Source organism: Sceloporus occidentalis, unplaced genomic scaffold (genome assembly GCF_023333645.1).
Source record: "Sceloporus occidentalis isolate IW3139 unplaced genomic scaffold, rSceOcc1.0.p SCAF_3, whole genome shotgun sequence".
Classification (NCBI taxonomy): Eukaryota; Metazoa; Chordata; class Lepidosauria; order Squamata; family Phrynosomatidae; genus Sceloporus; species Sceloporus occidentalis.
In genome coordinates, this window is record NW_028316983.1 from 112,889,081 (window position 1) to 112,907,217 (window position 18,137).

Genomic DNA, 18,137 nt, shown 5'->3' on the forward strand with positions numbered 1-18,137 from the left:
AGGGGACACATTACTTAATTCATTACCGGAAGTGCCTCCTCTCCGTGCTTCCGGTGGCGCTAGGAAGACTGGCTCTGAGAGGGCCTTTGAAGCGCAGTACTTTATTCAAGGCTGTGAATAAATCGTTACTTTTTAAAAAATCCAATGCATTATTCATTTCATCTTTAATATCACAAGTTACACCATACATCACACATCAACAGACAGATCAAAGATAGCTTAGGAAACAATATTTCCAGTAAATTAGATAAATTTATAATATGTTCTCAAATCATTACTTTTGTCGGGAATTAGACCTTAGTGACTTTGATGAAAGTACAAAAAAGAAAGTTCAATGAGGATGCATTCACACTTCAGAAACAATCCAGTTTGACACCACTTTAACTGCCCTGGCTCAGTACTAGGGAATCCTGGGAATTGTGGTTTATTGCGGCACCACACAGAGAAGGCTAAATGTCTCACAAAACTACAGTTCCCAGAATCCTCCAGCATTGAGCCATGTCTCTATGGCATTCAAGTGGATTTGGGGTGGTTTTTTTAACCCTCAAGCGAGCATCCAGTTGAACGCACGTCTATCTACACTTTCTAGAGCTTGCAGTGTGTATTTTGTGCATTTTGGTTGGCCCACAATCACTTTTTTTTGTCTATTGTTGTCTGTTATTGTACTTTGCTACAGGGCCAAAAGAGGGCCACCTTCTCATACTGCCTCTCTATGTCATTGGGGGTGTTTGTACCCGCAAGTGAGCATCCAGTCAAATGCGCGTCTGTCTATATTCCTATCTCTACGTCCGAGGAGGAGGAGGAGGAGGAGGCTTTCAAGTAGATTTGGGGTTCTTTTTACCCGCAAGCGAGCATCCAGTTGAACGCGCGTCTGTCTATATTTTCCTATCTCTACGTCCGAGGAGGAGGAGGCGGCGATCCGGCAGAGTCGCTTTGCGCATGCGCCGCTGAGTCCTTTTTTTCCATTTCGCCCGCCGTAGGCATCCCAAGATGGCGGCGGTGCTGCAGCAGCTCCTGGAGCGGGCCGAGTTGGCCAAGCTGCCCAAGGCCGTGCAAGGGAAGCTGGAGCGGTTCCTGGCCGACCAGCAGAGCGAGATCGACGCCCTCCGCAGCCGCCACGAGCGCTACAAGGTGGACAGCGGTGAGTCGGGGCAAGGAGGCAGATAAGATGGGCTGATCGCAGCACAGAGGCAGCGTGGAGCAGCAGTAGTAACGATGATGATGATGACGATGATGACGATGTATGCTCCTTCACCAAAGGAAGGAGCAGCAGCAACTCTAGCATTATGGTTCCATTATGGCGTTTTGAGCATCCACACGGGAGAAATAACCCAGTTTGACACCGCTTTAAGTCTTTGACCCAAGGCTATGGAATGCTGGGAGTTGGAGTTCGTTGAGTTTAGTGTTCCTTCTGAATACATGGCTTGCCTTGACTTCAAATTCTTGCCTGTCCAAGACAATATCTTGGTTGCTTCTGCCATCAGCTTCCAGGAACGTAAACCTCCTTGCTTGTTTACGTATTGCTATCAAAGCATTCTTGTTTGTTATTTCTCTCTTGAATTTCAGCAGCGCTAGCCTTACTGCCTTCGTTGCCAGATGCTTTATTTGCTGGTGTCAGCCGTGGAAACCCACTGAAGTCACTCTCTCTCAGCCTCAGAGGATGGCAAAAGCAACCCCCCCCTTTTTATTGTGTCCAGAAAACCCTGTGTTAAGTTTGCCTTAGGGTCACCATACATCCGAAATTACTTGAAGACACACACGAACAGCAACAAAACACATATTTGTTGTTAGGATGATGCCCAGAGTCTATTTTTAAAAAACTAAAACAGACTTTAGAATTTGTTACTCTTAAGTCTGTAAATCCAGGAGGAAGCGCCACTGAACTTGAGCCTTGCTTCTGCAGGAAGAGATACACAATGGCTTGAGTATTGGCCTACGACTCTGGAGACCAGGGTTCGAATCTCATCTCGGCCATGTAAACCCACTGGAGGTTTACCCAGTGTGGCAAGTCACGCCCTCTCAGCCTCAGAGGAAGGCAATGGCAAACCCCCTCTGAACAAACCTTGCCAAGAAAACCCCATGATAGGTTGGTCTTAGAGTTGCCATAAGTCAGAACTGACTTGAAGGCACACAACAACAACAACATTGTAGGCGCTCAAAGATTCACTTAGTATCTCACAGACCCACTGCACTATTCAGAGACGATATGATAAAACTAGAGTCCATAACCCTATTCAGGTGAATACAAAGCTATTCAGGTGTTTCTCTTGGCATGGGACTGAAGGTGGCTCACCACATAAACAAGGACAAGTAGCCCTGTCACTTTCCTTCCTGTAGCCAGTAGGTCTGCCCAGACATTTACATGCATCATACAAAGCCCTGCCTTGAGTAGGTTGTGTTGTTTACACTGGTCCATGCAAAGCCTACCATCCAATTCAGAAATCAATTGGCACAGAGTTCCTAATTGCACAGAAGCACCTGCTTGTAACTGTGCAAAGGACGCCCCAATGTAGGTGTTAAAGCAATAGGTTCAGAGCCCTTGGGGTTGAACAGTTGATGTTAGAACATGGAGCTACTAGAAGCATTTCCATTCCAGTTCATGTGCTGATTTTAGCCACTCAGAGTTCTCTGAATTACGTTTTTAAAAAGACAGATTTTTGAAACTGAAATTGGAGTTTCTTTCTGTTGACTGTCCAGTCCTCAGAAGAGAGTTTCCACTCTGTAATGAATTCACCTATGGAGTTTTTGAAATACAGATGTCAGGTGACATAGCTAAAAGTGTCTCATCAATTAACAGAATACATGGCTTTTTAGAAAAAAAATTAAATACATCATGCATTGCTTTTGTTTTTTAAAAAAAGTGTGATTATAGCATCTTCAGAAAAGTTCAGGATTGTAATGAACATGATGGAAATACAGCTGTTACGTAGTTTAGAAGAAAAGCATGTTGTGGTTAAACAGATGGTATTTTACAAAGAAGTAGTTAGATCGTGCTGTATGTTCTGTCTAAGCCTGGCCTACATCACAGATAAACACGTGGAAAATTACACTTCAGTGGTTGTTGTTGTGTGCCTTCAAGTCGTTTCCAACTTATGGCAACCCTAAGGCAAAGCTATCCTGGAGGTTTATTAGCAAGATTTGTTCAGAGGAGGTTTGCCAATGCCTTCCTCTGAGGCTGAGAGCATGTGACTTTCCCAAAGTGACCCAGTGGGTTTCAATGGCTGAGCAAGGAATCTAACCCAGAGTTGCAGTTCAACACGCAAACTACTACGCCACACTGGTTCTTACACTTCACTGTTACGTTTCATTAAATATTTCTGAAGTTAAGTAGAAGGCAACAAATTGCTAACGCCAACAAACAAAAGGTATTACCAGCCTGCTTTAGTACGTTGCTCAGGGAGACTAATTCTGCACTTCTCAATAACCAAGCTTCTCAGTCTAGTGAAACTTTAAAGTGTTATACCATAAAAAGTGGTCAAATAGAAACCTGAAATTTAAACTGCAGTAAAATGAATGACATGAGATGACGGTAGTGCTGAGAATATTTAAAACACTAAATTATTTTAAGGCTGAAAATGTGAAATAAAAAGTGGTATTGCTTTCTTCTTTTTTTGTGGCCTTGTCCTGCAAATCCCTGTTCATAGGCAGTAGTAGTAAGTTGCTTTGTCAAGAGTTAAGTATTGCCTTGGCTTGAAAGTGCCCCCTACACACACATTTTTAAAAACACTGCTTGAGATGTATTTTCAACTTCTATCCAGAGCCCTCACCCTGCAAAGGATTAAGCTGTGGGGTTTGGGTGATAACAACCTGGAATGAAGACTGAGATGAATTTTTCAGGAGAAGTGAATAACATTCACACATTCCCAGCAGCGCTGCACATTACAGTGACTTTTCCCAGAGTAACACTTCTTTTGATAGTATATAGTACAGTCAGCCCTTCTTATACACGGATTCAAGCATCCATGATTTGAAAATGTGCAAATAAGTATAAATTTCAAATATCAAACCTTGATTTTCCATTTTTTATAAGGGACACCATTTTGCTATGTCATTATATTTAATGGGATTTGAGTATCCACAGATTTTGTTATCCATGGGGGAGCTTAGAACCAAACCTCAGCGTATAACAAGGCTCCACTGTAGTTTGAATACCGGGAGAATGCAAACATATTCACAAACAAGAAGCGTTTGTGAAGGGAGGTGGGGAGATACTTGGGTTAAGTGCAACAAAAAATGCATATTTTGCTCTATTGCTTGCTCAGTATTTATTGTTTGGAGCTTCAGATTCTCAATGTAAAAGATTTATATTGCTTTATCAGTACTGATATGTGTTCAAAAAAAATGTGTCGGTAATGGTTTTGTCATTATTAGTGTGTTAGATTTTGTGATTATATTATTACATGCTTTGCTAACTTGTGAGTTTTTATACAGTCGGTATTATTATTATTACAGTACTTGTAATCATTTCAGCTATGATGGCTGTTTGATGTCCTCAGACTCCAGGGCTATACAGGCTGGCACTTTGTGCCAGTCTGCGCCCGGTGAAGGCTGAGTGTCCACATGCCTGAAGCCCTACCACTGCCTGCGGGGCGCCATTTTAGCATATGCCAGTTTACAGAGGCGACACAGTGCCCAAACGAAACAACATGGAAAGGCGTCATAATGGTGCGCCTGCGCACCTATGACTCCATTTTCAGGACGCAAGAAGAAGGCGTTTGGGGCAGCTTCTTCTTGCGTCCTGTGAAGGCCGGATCATTGCTGCTGCGTGGGGTTGCCCCAGCATAGATCTGGGGGAGGGGGAAGGGGCGGTGTCCCACTACCCATCTATAGGGCTTCATAGATTTGTGGGTATATTATGTGTTTTTCTTCTATCTGATATGGATATAGTGGACTGTAACAAGTCTCAGCAAATGTATTCAGCATGCATCTCCTTCCTCATAGGAACTCAAAGTGGCTAGCAAACTACACAGAGGCATACAGTGAAAAAATCACAAACTATAAGTATCTAAAACCATAGGCTACAAACGTCTGCTATAGTAACATAAAAGTACTATATGCAAACAACAGTAAGACATTTGTTTATACTCCAAAATAACTAAATATATTTTAATTTGTGCCAGAAGTATGTGGGACAATCTCTTACAGAGGAGTTCCATCACTGTGGTACTATCTTTAAGAAAGCTCTTCCATGTGTGGGGCACCACAAATAAAGTTTGAATGCTGGGGAAGTACATTTGATCAGTTGCTTTTCATCAGAGAGAATTGTAGGAAATACAGTCAAAAGTGAGCACCTTCTGGAACCCTTTCCCAACAAGTTTTTGCTGTGGTTCTCTAAAACAGTGATGTCCTCCTGGTTTCTGTGACATTTTGCAAACATATTGGAGCAAATAATTTCACCTGTTCTTTTTCGTGGTCTCTGCGAATCATACAAATGGGTTTCACTGCGCCTGCGCAGTGCTGTTCGGAAACTTCTAGAATCACTGGGCAAAGTTTACTTTGCAACATATAGAAACTTTTTGGCGGTAACCCCGCCCACCCGTTATAAGGCCCCTGCCTTCCCGCTCTTTCCCCAGTTCCTTTTTTCCGCCGTGCTGGTTGCTGTTTGGAACTTCGCTCTTGTTAGCTTGTTGGATCACTGGTTCTATTTGACTCGGACTGTTTTTCTGGACTTTGGCTTCTCTTCTTCCCCCGTGCTTTTTGACCTTGGACTGTGTACTTCGATTTGGATTTCGGATTTCGTTTTGGCTTGTCGACTTCGACAAACGATGTCTCCTCCGTTCAAGAAATGCGACGTCTGTGGAGGAAAAGTTCCTGTACAAGACCCGCATTCCTCTTGCCTGCTGTGTCTCGGCCGGGACCACGACCCCAGGGCTTGCAGCCTCTGTAAGTCTATGTCTTCCCAAGCCCGAAAGAACCGGGAATCGCGGCTGACGTCCGCAATAGCCCAGGGCAAGATTCGGGAGGGGGATTCTCGCCCTGCCTCGTCCCCTCGGCTTCTGCTGTGGCTCCTTCTCTCCCGGCTCGTGATGGCCCGGCCAGCGCACCTCCCTCTACTTCGCTGGTGCTGGATTCGGGGGTTTCTGACGCCGCACCCCCTGTGGCCCGCGGCTCCACTAAGCCCAGTGCCACCTCCAAACCCACTAAGCACCCTCATAAATCAGGGTCATTGGGTTCTGCTGCCGCCTCTGCTCCACCTCGCGAAGAGGGAGCCCCCTCCGAGGCATCGGGGTCATCCCACCGAGCGGCCTCCGACCAGAAGTCCCATAAGGCGGCTTCGGCGAATTCGTCCAGCTCCAAGAAGTCCAAGGCCAAGTCGGGATCGTCGGACCATTCCAAGCCCTCCAAACCGGATGACTCCGTCTCGAAACGGGCCGCCTCCGAACCCGATGCCTCGGGCCCGAAGGAGCCCATCTCCGGGAAGAAGGATGGAGCCGGACAGGTGGCTAGAATCTCGGAGTCACCGATCCTCTTCTTTCCCCCGGATGCACCTGCTCGCCCTAAGTCTGGCAAGAAGAGGCAATCATCGGCCCCGGCCTCAACATCTTCTTCTGCTAAAAAGGCCAAGTCATCTAGTGGTCACCCAAGTTCTCAGTCAGGGTCTCCATCCAAGAGACTGGCTGCGCCCAAGGAGACTACTGGGTCCCGCAAGGCCCATCATCGAAAGCACCCTCGTCCCGACTCCCCGGTGACGGTTGCTTCCCTCGCCACACCGTCTGTCGAGGTCCACTCTCCTGTAAGGGATCGTGACCGTGTGGCCGCCGTCCAGTCACCCTCGGTTCAAGATCCGTCGACTTCGACAGCGCTTCCTTTTCTCCTCTCAGATGATGAGGACCCTTGTGACCTTCCAGCGAGGTCCCCTTCACCTGCTCTGCGTTCACCGGCTCGGGAGCTCGATGATGTTACGTACTTCTACAACTCGGAAACTGACCAGTTCTTTTTGCCAGTCCCGAGAGAGGTCGCCTTGGCTAAGCCCACTTCGGTTCGGGACCGCACTCGTGAGCAGGACCGTGCTCATGGCCAGGATCGACACCGACCCGAGGAACGGACCAACCGACCAGGGCCGTCTTCAGCCACTTCCTTGCTGCCCGTGACCCGGCCGACTGAACGCACCAGACCTGTGGCTGCTGTTGAGCTGCTCTCTTCTGATTCGGAACCGGACCCCATCGGCTCTGATGTCGCCTCGGGTGAAGAGGAACTTGCTCGGGATTCCCCTCAATTCCTTCACCACCCGGAGGTAGCCTCCCCGACGGATGATGTCAGATCTTTTGTGGAGCATGTTATTAAGATGTCCAGGGCTCTGGACATCGAGCTCTCATACCCTGAAGAGGAAGCCAAGGACCCGGTTGAGCGCAGGGTGCGGGGTCGAGTCCACGCGACACCCTCCGTGCCGTTCCTGCCGTCTCTGGAGACTTTGGTCAAGCGCTCCTGGGATGCCCCTTCTTCACTCCTTGGCCCGCCACGTAAGATTGAGTCCCACTACAGGGTTTCGGCTCCGAACTCACCATGGCTGACCTCACACCCTCGCCAGAATTCGGCTATCGTCGAGGGCTCCCAGCAGGTCTCCACGCAGCGTCAGGCGGCGTCACCAATGGATAAGGAGGCCAAGAAGATTGATGCCTTGGCTAGAAAAGCTTATGCAGCGGCTGCGTTGGCGGTGAAGGCGACCAACTACACTGCATGTATGGGCGCCTATGTCCAAACCCTGATGGAGGACATCTCCCCGATCGTGCCGGACGTCCCGGATGGGGTGCAACGGACTCTGACTGAAATCAGGGATGAGGCCCATTCCATTGGCGCCTGGCTCATCACGGCGTCCAGGAATGTCGTGGAGTGTTCGGGCAGGGCCATGGCAGCATCCCTCGCCCTGAGGAGGCACGCCTGGCTAAGGGGCTCGGACCTCAATTCTAGCATCAGAGCCACCATTGAAGACATGCCCATCGATGACTCGGGCCTGTTCCATGCCGAGACGGACGATAGGCTTAATCGTAAGTTCAGGATGAAGGCGGCGGCGAGGAAACATGGTATGTCGGCCCCCGTTCCATCCCCTTTCCGCAAGCGATTTCGCCCTTGGCAGCAGCAGCAAGGTCAATTCCATAGGTCCTCCTATCAGGACCGCCAGTTTCATCAGCAGGGCTCCCAGCGCCAGAGGTACCCGTCCCAATCCTCTTCGTCTTCTGGCTGCCGTAATCAGTCTTCCCGGTACCGTAAAAACCGCCGGCAAGACCCCGACCAAGGCAAGAAGAGGGCATGAAAACTTCCCGCTCACTTCGCCTCCCCTCTGTGCTTTCTGGACATCCTTAGGCCCTTTGCCAACGTTTGGGCCTCTATTTCTTCCGACTCCTGGGTACTAGACATTGTCTGTAGGGGTTATTCCCTCGAGTTCGAAGAGTTCCCACCCACTGGAGCTTTTATTTCCACCACCACCCCCCTCGGACACCCTTCTCGACGAAGTGCGCGCGTTGCTTCTCAAAGGGGCAATCTCTCCGTTACTCCCCGAACACTGTTCCAGGGCATTTTTCTCCAGGTACTTCACGGTACCGAAGGCAGACGGCGGCATCAGACCCATTTTGGACTTAAGACAGTTGAACCTCTTCCTCGAATACCGCCGGTTCTGGATGGTAACCTTGGCTTCTATTTTGCCTCTCCTATACCAGGGCCTGTGGTTTGCAACGGTCGACTTGAAGGATGCCTACTTCCACATCGGAATTCGGGAGACCCACAGGAGATTCTTCGCCGTCGGCTCCACCGCATACCACTACAACGTGCTTCCCTTCGGCCTTGCCACGGCTCCACGGGTCTTTACAAAGTGCATGGCTCCGGTGGTAGCATACCTCCACCAGAAAGGCTACAGGGTCTTCCCTTATCTGGACGACTGGCTGTTTGTCGCCGACTCACAACAGGACCTCCGAGAGGCAATCTCATTCGCCTTGCATCTGTTGGACTCTCTCGGTCTGGTCGTCAACAAGGAGAAGTCCCACTTCACTCCGGCCAGGCAAGCCAAGTTCATCGGAGCCATCCTCGACTCCGAAAGATGCTCCGCCTTCCTTCCCGTGGACCGCTTCCAGGCGTTAGTAGCATCACTGAAGCCTTGCATTTCCCACAGAAGGGTGAGGGCCAGGGACGTCCAAGTTGCTCTGGGACACATGGCGTCAACGACCTTCGTGACACCGTGGGCACGACTTCGCCTGCACCCTCTGCAGTCCTGGTTCCTCTCAGTCTTCTCCCCTATGGAGGACTCTCCGTCAAAGTGGCTCACGGTACCGAGGCCGGTGGCCGCCTCCCTAAGATGGTGGTTGGACGATCGCAACGTCTGTATCGGGATGCCCTTCCATCAGCCTCAACCTCAATTGACTCTGACGACCGATGCCTCTCTGGAAGGCTGGGGCGCCCACTTACTCGACCTGGTTGTCAAGGACAAGTGGCCGGCCCAGGACAAACATCTCCACATCAGTGCTTTGGAGATGCTCGCGGTCGAAAAGGCTCTGAGGGCATTCGAGCTCACGGTCACAGGCAAAGTGGTCCTCCTCAGGACGGACAATACTACCGTGATGTATTACATCAACAAGCAAGGAGGCACCAAGTCCAAGACTCTGCTCGAAATCACTCTTCGCATCTGGGACTGGTGCATCCAGAGACGTGTGCTCCTCCAGGCGATTCACCTCCCAGGAGAGGACAACGAGCTGGCAGATCGTCTAAGCAGATCCTCTTCGGTGTGCCACGAGTGGAGGCTCCATCCGGAAACGGTCAGCGACCTGTTCGAGAGGTGGGGAACCCCCCGGATCGACCTCTTCGCGACCGAGTGGAACAGCCACTGTCCCCAGTTCTGCTCCAGAAGGCTAATGGACGGATCCCTCGGAGACGCGTTCGCCTTCCTTTGGACGGGAGAGCTGCTTTACGCCTTTCCTCCCTTCCCTCTCATCACCAGGGTGGTGTCCAAGATGACAGCGGACCGTTCGCATGCGATCCTGATCACCCCGTGGTGGCCCAGACAGCCGTGGTTCGCATCCCTTCTCCACCTCTCCAGGAGATGCTTCCTCCGCCTCGACTTCCGCCCCGACCTGCTGTCGATCCAGGACGGCCAGATCTTGCACCCGGACATCGTGAACCTGCCGCTGGTGGCCTGGAAGATACAGCCCTAACCGCCCTGCCGGAGTCGGTGAGGACGGTGATCCTGGCTGCAAGAAAACCTTCTATTCAGCGGTCCTATGCCCTGAAATGGAAACGGTTTAACCTCTTCCTTGATCGAAAGGGCTTGTCTCCTGCTCAAGTGTCCACTCCAGTGGTGCTGGAATTTTTGATGGCGCTCTTGGATGAGGGGCTGTGCCTCGCATCCATCAAGTGCTATTTGTCTGCCATTTGTGCTAAGTACCAATTCGGGGGGAGGGCTTCCTTTTTTAGGGATCCCTTGGTGAAAGGGTTCCTTAAGGGATGTGCCAACTTGCATCCTCCTGTGTCGGTACCGGCACCGGCTTGGAGCTTGGAGGCGGTACTGTCCGCACTCCAATCCAAGCCCTTTGGACCGATGGCCACGGCGGACTTGAGACTACTGACTTGGAAAACTGCCTTTCTTGTGGCCATCACTTCTGCCCACCGTGCGGGCGAACTCTGTGCCTTGCGGAGGGACCAGCCCTTCCTGAGGTTTCACAAGGACAAGGTGGTCCTTCGGACAGACATTACTTTCTTGCCTAAAGTTGTGTCTGCTTTCCACATGTGCCAGGACATTGTGTTGTCGACCCTCGCTTCCAACCCGACTTCGGATGCGGAGCGCAGCCTGCACTCTCTTGATGTCAGGAGAGCGCTGGCGTTTTACCTGGACAGAACTGCTGCATCCAGTCGGTCCGAGAGACTTTTCCAATGCTACTCGGTACCGAAAAAGGGGTTGCCTGTGTCTGCGCAGAGGTTTTCCAAATGGGTGGACGGTACCATCCACCTCTGCTATGAACTCCTGGGCAAACCTCTCCCTAGCAGGGTTCGGTCCCACTCCACAAGGGCAGTGTCAGCATCCTCTGCATTCCTATCGGGGATTCCCTTGGAGGATGTTTGCAAGGCTGCTATTTGGTCCCAACCTCTGACTTTTATCAAACATTATAGGTTGGACACCAGAGCTATTCGAGACGCAGCCTTTGGGAGGGCTGTGTTGGTTTCAGGGTTGCATTGATTGCACTACTGATGGTTGTGTTTCAGCATTTGTGTATATAATGCCTTTGCGTTTACATTTTGTTGAATGTTGCTTTGCACAATTTCAATGGGATAGGTCTTGCACGACCTTATCTCCCCTTCTCAGGTTTAGCAATGTTGTTGCTATGTTTGGTTTGTGCAAGAACAAAAGACTGACTCCTTTTATGGTTCAAGGTGTTTATTGTTGTAATAAATGTACCTTTGGTTTACCATAGCTTTGGTCTCAGGACACTCCCTCCGCCGCATACCTAAGCTTGTCAGTCTAAACCCATTTGTATGATTCGCAGAGACCACGAAGAAGAAGGACAGGTTGCTTACCTGTAACTGTATTTCTTCGAGTGGTCATCTGCGAATACATACAAATCCCACCCGTCCATCCCCTCAGTGTCCTGCTCTTATTGGCTCTTCCATCGCCTGCTGGGCGGAAAAAATTGCGGAACTGGGGAAAGAGCGGGAAGGCAGGGGCCTTATAACGGGTGGGCGGGGTTACCGCCAAAAAGTTTCTATATGTTGCAAAGTAAACTTTGCCCAGTGATTCTAGAAGTTTCCGAACAGCACTGCGCAGGCACAGTGAAACCCATTTGTATGTATTCGCAGATGACCACTCGAAGAAATACAGTTACAGGTAAGCAACCTGTCCTTCACACAGGTGCTTTTCATGAGATGTGCACAATTTCACAAAGCCTTTGTGAAGGGCTTATTTGTATAATTCCTTGAAGGAGTAGATTTTGAAGTTGTGTTATTGGTTGTTTGCAGAACAACAATATTTTGAAGTGGAAAAACGACTGGCTCAGAGTCAGGAGAGACTTGTAAGTGAGACACAAGAATGTCAGAATCTCCAACAGGAACTCAACAAGCATGGTAAGTATAATTATTTTAAGTACCTATCAGTATGCCCACAGAATATGTATGAAAGTCAGTACATGAAGAAATGTCATTTCCAGACAGCACTAAGGCTTGTACTTAAACAAACCTATACAAGAAATGTTACAGCAGGGAAGAAGCTGCTGAAAAATCTACCTGTCCTTACTTTATGTGCTTGAGACCCAATAGGGTATAGTGGGGTAGATGTCAGATCCCAACATTGTACTCTTGATGGAAAACAAAAGCACTTCGCTATTCTTATTTTTGACAAGTGATATGATTTTAAAGCAAAAATGAAGCTGACCATTTTGATGCCCTCTCCCCTTCCAGGTGAGCAGCTGAAGTTGCTGACTGAGAGAAATAAGGAACTAGAAGCAGCTCAGGATCACAGTGTATCCATACAGGTACAGAAAGTATTGATAATAGAAATGAATGGAAGCCTTCAAAGTTCTGTGTCACACTAAATTAAACAGTATAATATTGCTCTATGAGAGTGTTGTTGATAGTGAGAGTGGAGTGGATTAGGTTTCCTTATTGTTTATAATAATTTTCTGGCTAGATTGTTTTTTTTAGAACTGGCTACTATAACAATCAGAGTAGGTATCTATCTATAGAGAAAGAAGTAGTTTGCCTCTTTTGTAGTAAGGGTAAGCAGTGAAGTGTTGAAACATCAAATCAAAATCTCCATTCTTCAGTTTTCTAAGAAGTGCTGCTTTTTCTCCTTTTTCTTTTGTTGATATTGAGGTCTTATTTGTTATAACATACTGTATTCTGCACAAGGTATAATCTGCAAACAAAGTGATCAGAACATATGCTCAGAGTTGTGATACTATCTTATTAAATACATTTACCCAGTCCAAATCTTTTTAACAGCTTGAATCATTGTTATCAGTTTATTTCAGAAGACCAATATGGGAGTGTGTTTAACAGTCATCTAATGAAATGCAAGCATAGAAGCAAGTCCTGCTTCTGCTTTGTATAATAGTCAGTTGCATTGAGCTTTTATTACACTTTGACTCCTTAACTCATGCATCAGATAGTATGAATGTGGAAGGGTGCTTAAAGGTGGTTACTGAGTCTTCATTTAACAGTTTATGTGAAATAGTTTTTATTGTGCCTTCTAAGATAATGTGATCTGAAGGTGGTTTACAAAAAACAACTATAAAACAAAAGTCTGCAATAGTAAATTTTCAGTTCATAAAGTGAAGACCAGATTCTTTAATCAGCCAACAGTGAACTGAAGCATCTAGGCATTAGAGTCAGAGAAACTGGACATCTCCCCTGAAATAATATTCTGTAAGCATAGAGCCACCATAAAGAAGACCCTGTCTCATGTGCCTTCCAAACTGATAGATCTTGAGAGTGGCATTTGAGCAGAGCCTCTATCGCCACTCTTAAGTCATTCAGATTCATTCATTTATAGGCAGTACTTCAGATAACCTAGGGTTTAGGGTTTTAAAGATAGGCAGTAGGGCTTGGACACTTTGGTATGTACTGCTCAGGTTTTGAATTTAAAGGAAGCCAGTTTTGTCTTGATAGCATTCTCAAATGTTTACATCTATACTTCTATAAACTCTAAACCAGTCATGAGCAGCATCAGCAAAGAAGGTATGATTGCAGTAACTACTGTAGGATTGGTGGGCCTAAATACCCTAAAGGCACCAGATCACATCTGATCTTAAAAGCTAGGTAGGGCCAGCCCTGGCTAATACTTGAATGGCAGACCACCAATGAATACCAGGTGCTGTAGTCCCTTTTTCAGAGGAAGGAACTGCTAAAGCCACCTGTTTCCTTATCTAAGAAAACCTTATAATATTCATAGGATTGTCATTGGTCGACAAGCTGCTTAAAGGCACATCCTCTGTGTGTGTATGTGTGTGTCTCTTTAGGACTGATATCTCGTATCCCTCTGTTAATAAACTGGCAGCTTATAACCTTGATCTCATCTGAATATAAATAATTATAATGGATTAAATATACTGTCTTCATCAAGTATAATGTATCTCTTTCTCTTCAATAAAGTCTGGGCCAAACATTTTTAATGGTTTACATAGGATTTTTTCTAAGGATTTGATTTTCTGATTGGGTTTTCTTTAAATTAGATCGGTTTCTACTGTGCTGCTGTAATTTTAAAATTCCCTTCTGTCCTTTCTTCTTAGAGTCAATTGACTAGAGCAAAAGAAGAATTGGAGGCAGAGAAGAGAGATTTGGTCCAAACAAGTGAGAGAAGAGCTCAAGAGCTGGAGCGCTTAAATGGTAAACATAACATTTTATGGTTGAAAGGGTCTTACCATTAGGCTGTTAAAAAGTTAGAGGGGTGTTTATTAAGAAACACATGGCATAGAGTAAAATTGCACATAGAAGCCACTGTTATAGGTCCTCTGGACCCTCCTTCCACTCCTGCTGAGCTGGATGTGACCTCTTGAGACCACCTTTTTCATATAGCTGCCACCTGGTAAATTACCTGATCCTCCCCGTAGCAATACACCAGGACTTTGCTAGGAGAAATTCCACAGATGCTTTCCCTTGCCAAAGGCATGTGAAAAAGAAGTGTGAGAGAGGCAGAGTACTTTAAAGAAAAGCTTTATTCTAACTGAGGAATTCTAGAGCAAAGGATATCATTATATGTAGAACCCCTGTTTTACAGGCACAAAGAGTAATGTAAGTTATAGAATGCAATCATTCCAGCCAAGCCAGTAAAATAAACCATAAATCTAATACCACTGACTAGTACATGTTCCTAATCTTACTTACAACTCAGATGGGGTTTGTAGTCCTTGATGTTTCTGGACAGCTGGGAGCCTGGACCGTTGTCCAGCTCCTTATGGTCTGCCCCCGGGTGGACAGCCCCAAAAGGTATACAAAAAGGTGAAGCCGACTGCCCCTGAAAAAGCCAGGTGGGCGCCATGGCAGCCATATGCCACAGTCCCACTTTAACTTTTTTCCAGCACAAAAAGATGTGGCAAAATGCTGCTCCTTTTTGTGCCAGAAAAAAAGCCAGCTTTTCCATCACTGCGGCAGCTTTTCAGAGCTCTGAATGCCGGGCTGCTGGAGCACCAAAAAGCTGTCCATCATGTGGTAGGGCAGATGGCATGATGCTAGCTTGGAGGCCGGTATTACAGTATGTAGCATCCAAATGCTGTGCTCAGATGCCACCCCAAAGCCAGAGCAAAGGGGCAGTCTATTTCGCCCCAAAGGCAGGCTCAACCCTCATGTTGTAAGGAGACTTTTTAAAAATTCTTTTAGAAGCATCTGAAAGATTTGTGCTTCTCCCGATTCCCCCATCTTAGTGGTCAGTCGCCATCTCATCAGCTATGCACCTCCCCCCAACATTTAACCCTTTGTTGTCTTGGAAGAAGTCATCTGATAAATCTCTACTTTCTTCCCTTTTAAATCCAATGTTAAAACCTTCTTCTCCAGCGCCTAGGAAGTGGTTAGTCAGTCAGTCAAATTTTATTGCTTTTGGCTAATGACCTTTGCATAAAACAATATCACAATAACGGCAAACCTAGGAAGTGGTGTTAGGTGGTCGGGAGAGGTTCAGAGAAGGAAAAGGAGAGAAGGAAGTGGTGTTTTCCCCTTTAGATCCTTTGTTACATGCCCCTAAGTTTTATCCTCTGCTTATCCATGGGTCATATCAAAATCCATGATTTTGGCTCTAATACCTTCCCTTGACATACACATGAGGCTGACTTGTTCATGAGTGGATATAGTAAACAAAATCTGTGGGGGGGAAAACCTTAATTTTGTCCCATTGTAAAACTATGTGTGAAAACCAAATCGGGTATTGAGAAAGAGTACAACTTTCTAATCCAAAGAATGATGTTAAATGTGTTTCCTCAGATCTTCAGTGGGCTGCAAAAGAGGAGTATGAGTGAAGTCAGGGCGCCGCACCTTGGTCATGCCTTCACTTGTGCAAAAATAGAGGAAACGTTTCTATGTGCATAGTGGTGAAGTTGAGCTTGTTAAAAAGTAGTTCCCCTCTTGTTGGACAACACAGTTCAGTTGTTCTGTTGAAGAGATACTCACAAGGGCTCACTTTGTTGTTGAGAATGAGCAGCTTGTAAATAAGGTTGCAGTTAACCCAAACTTCGCTTTGAACACCAACGGAATGGATCACACCCATATTAAATTTGTTGAGTTTTATAATATAATATATGTCCCTGATGGACAACGCACAGTCTTGCTTCCATTCCATGGTATTCTGGGCCCCAGACCCCTTCTTGCCTTATCTCCAGCATCTGCTAGGAAGAAGTCACCAAACTGGACTTGGGTCACTTCTGCTCCCAGATTTTAAAGGCATGAGTGGGTGATGCCCCATGGGAGCTCCTTTTTGGAGTGCCTCAAGGCCTGTCAGAGTTACTGATCCTTGCTGGCCTGCCTTGAAAATTGTAAGTAGGGCATTGAACTTCTCCATTGTTGAAAAAGATAATAAATATGATATGGTGTGACAGATTTCATTGAAGCAGATTAGCTTTAATGTCTGCAATAATAACTGACATTTCAAAGTGGTCTCTTTATTCTGGGGTTTCTGTTTTTGTAGAGGATGTTAAGCGTCTGAATGAGAAACTTACAGCAGCAAATACTGCAAAGATAGAACTACAGTTAAACCTTGATGAGCTTCAGACATCAGCCCTTTCTGTAAAAGTGAGTATTTAAACCTGAGTAGTGACCAACTCTTCTGTAGAATTGTTGAAATAAGACATTCTCATTCTCATTCTAATATTATTACAAACCAGCACAGATAAAGGACTATTTATACAATTTTCCACCTCAACATTAGGAGGAACATTCTGACAGTAAGGGCCATTCGACAATGGAACACACTCCCTCGGAGAGTGGTGGAGTCTCCTTCCTTGGAGGTCTTTAAACACAAGTTTGATGGCCATATGTCAGGGATGCTTTGATTGAGAGTTCCTGCATGGCAGAGGGTTAGACTGGATGGCCCTTGTGGTCTCTTCCAACTCTACAATTCTATGATTCTATGAATATACAAATTAGAAATAAACTAGATGAACTGTTCCCATAACGGGTGATCCTATATGTAGCAAACTGTTCCTACAATTATATGTGTACATCAAAAAGGTGAAATCAACATGACATAAATAAACGATTGGGGAAAAAAATCAAAAGTCAAATAGGACAATTTAAGTGATAAGCTCAAGCTTCAACTTGGTGGAAACAGTAACGGACACTTAGCATAGATAAAGCGAAAACAAACTTCTTATACACTTGTATCTGTACATCAGGGATGTTGAATCAATCAGTTCATTAAAAAAATTCATTCAAAAACAATTTATAAATTAAATATACACTAATTAATTCACAGCCAAAATCATGGAAGGCTTCAAAAACACTACCATTCATTACCTACATAACAGACATCTATTCCCCCCCCCCCCCCCCATATTACGTGGTTTGATTTAAGAGGGATCAAACAGGCAAACAATTTTGAAACGTAATCAGATAGATAAATAATTGGTTTGGTATTAGTATTGAAAAGGCATACAACCATAAGCAGATTCCTTTTGAGTTTATTTGACTTTAGATGTTGTCTTGTACTTCAGAATAACAGTCACTCTCTGTGAGGCTGACAACGCAATCCACAATGCATAGGTTTGTTTACTCGTTATGCCAACCTGGTCAGGCAGCATTTCAAGGTTCTAAACTGTTATAACCATTTTCTCCAACCTCTCTGTCTTCAGGTTTTTTTATTTCCTGCCTTACTGACTGGTCAGACATTGAGTCCTCTCTCAGTTTGATTGGTAAATTAAGAAGGAAATAAGGAATGTAGATTAAAATGGCAGCAGGCGTAGGAAATAAAAAGAGAAAATTGAATGAGTTGATGGGTGACCCTGAAAGTGAGCAACAGCCATCCACAAAACGCAGACATCAGGAGGAAGATGGTTTTGAGTCAAACAATGCCTCCAGGATGGCGAGTAAGCAGATCATAGAGAGCAAAAATATAACTGAAAACAGAGAGCTATGCCTTCAGCCTGAAGAGTGACAAGCATCGGCGGCAGATTCAGGGTCGCTATTAAAAAAATATTCCTCTCCTCCAGTGAGAGCGAGACTGAGATCTCATCTCCGCAGAA

General features: G+C 46.3%; 1 protein-coding gene across 4 annotated transcripts in view; it reads left to right on the top strand.

Moving 5' to 3' along the window:
• The first annotated feature begins 965 nt into the window (after window positions 1–965).
• TPR (translocated promoter region, nuclear basket protein) overlaps window positions 966–18,137 on the top strand; it is a 74,667-nt gene continuing 57,495 nt past the window's right edge. For 3 of the 4 annotated variants that reach the window (XM_089515815.1, XM_089515816.1, XM_089515818.1), the window contains exons 1-5: window positions 966–1,141; window positions 11,935–12,039; window positions 12,373–12,446; window positions 14,202–14,298; window positions 16,586–16,689. In XM_089515815.1, coding sequence (XP_089371941.1) covers window positions 991–1,141; window positions 11,935–12,039; window positions 12,373–12,446; window positions 14,202–14,298; window positions 16,586–16,689 — 531 coding nt within the window. In that variant the 5' untranslated portion in view covers window positions 966–990. The remainder of the gene's footprint in view (window positions 1,142–11,934; window positions 12,040–12,372; window positions 12,447–14,201; window positions 14,299–16,585; window positions 16,690–18,137) is intronic. The other variant, XM_089515817.1, reaches the window with a different exon arrangement.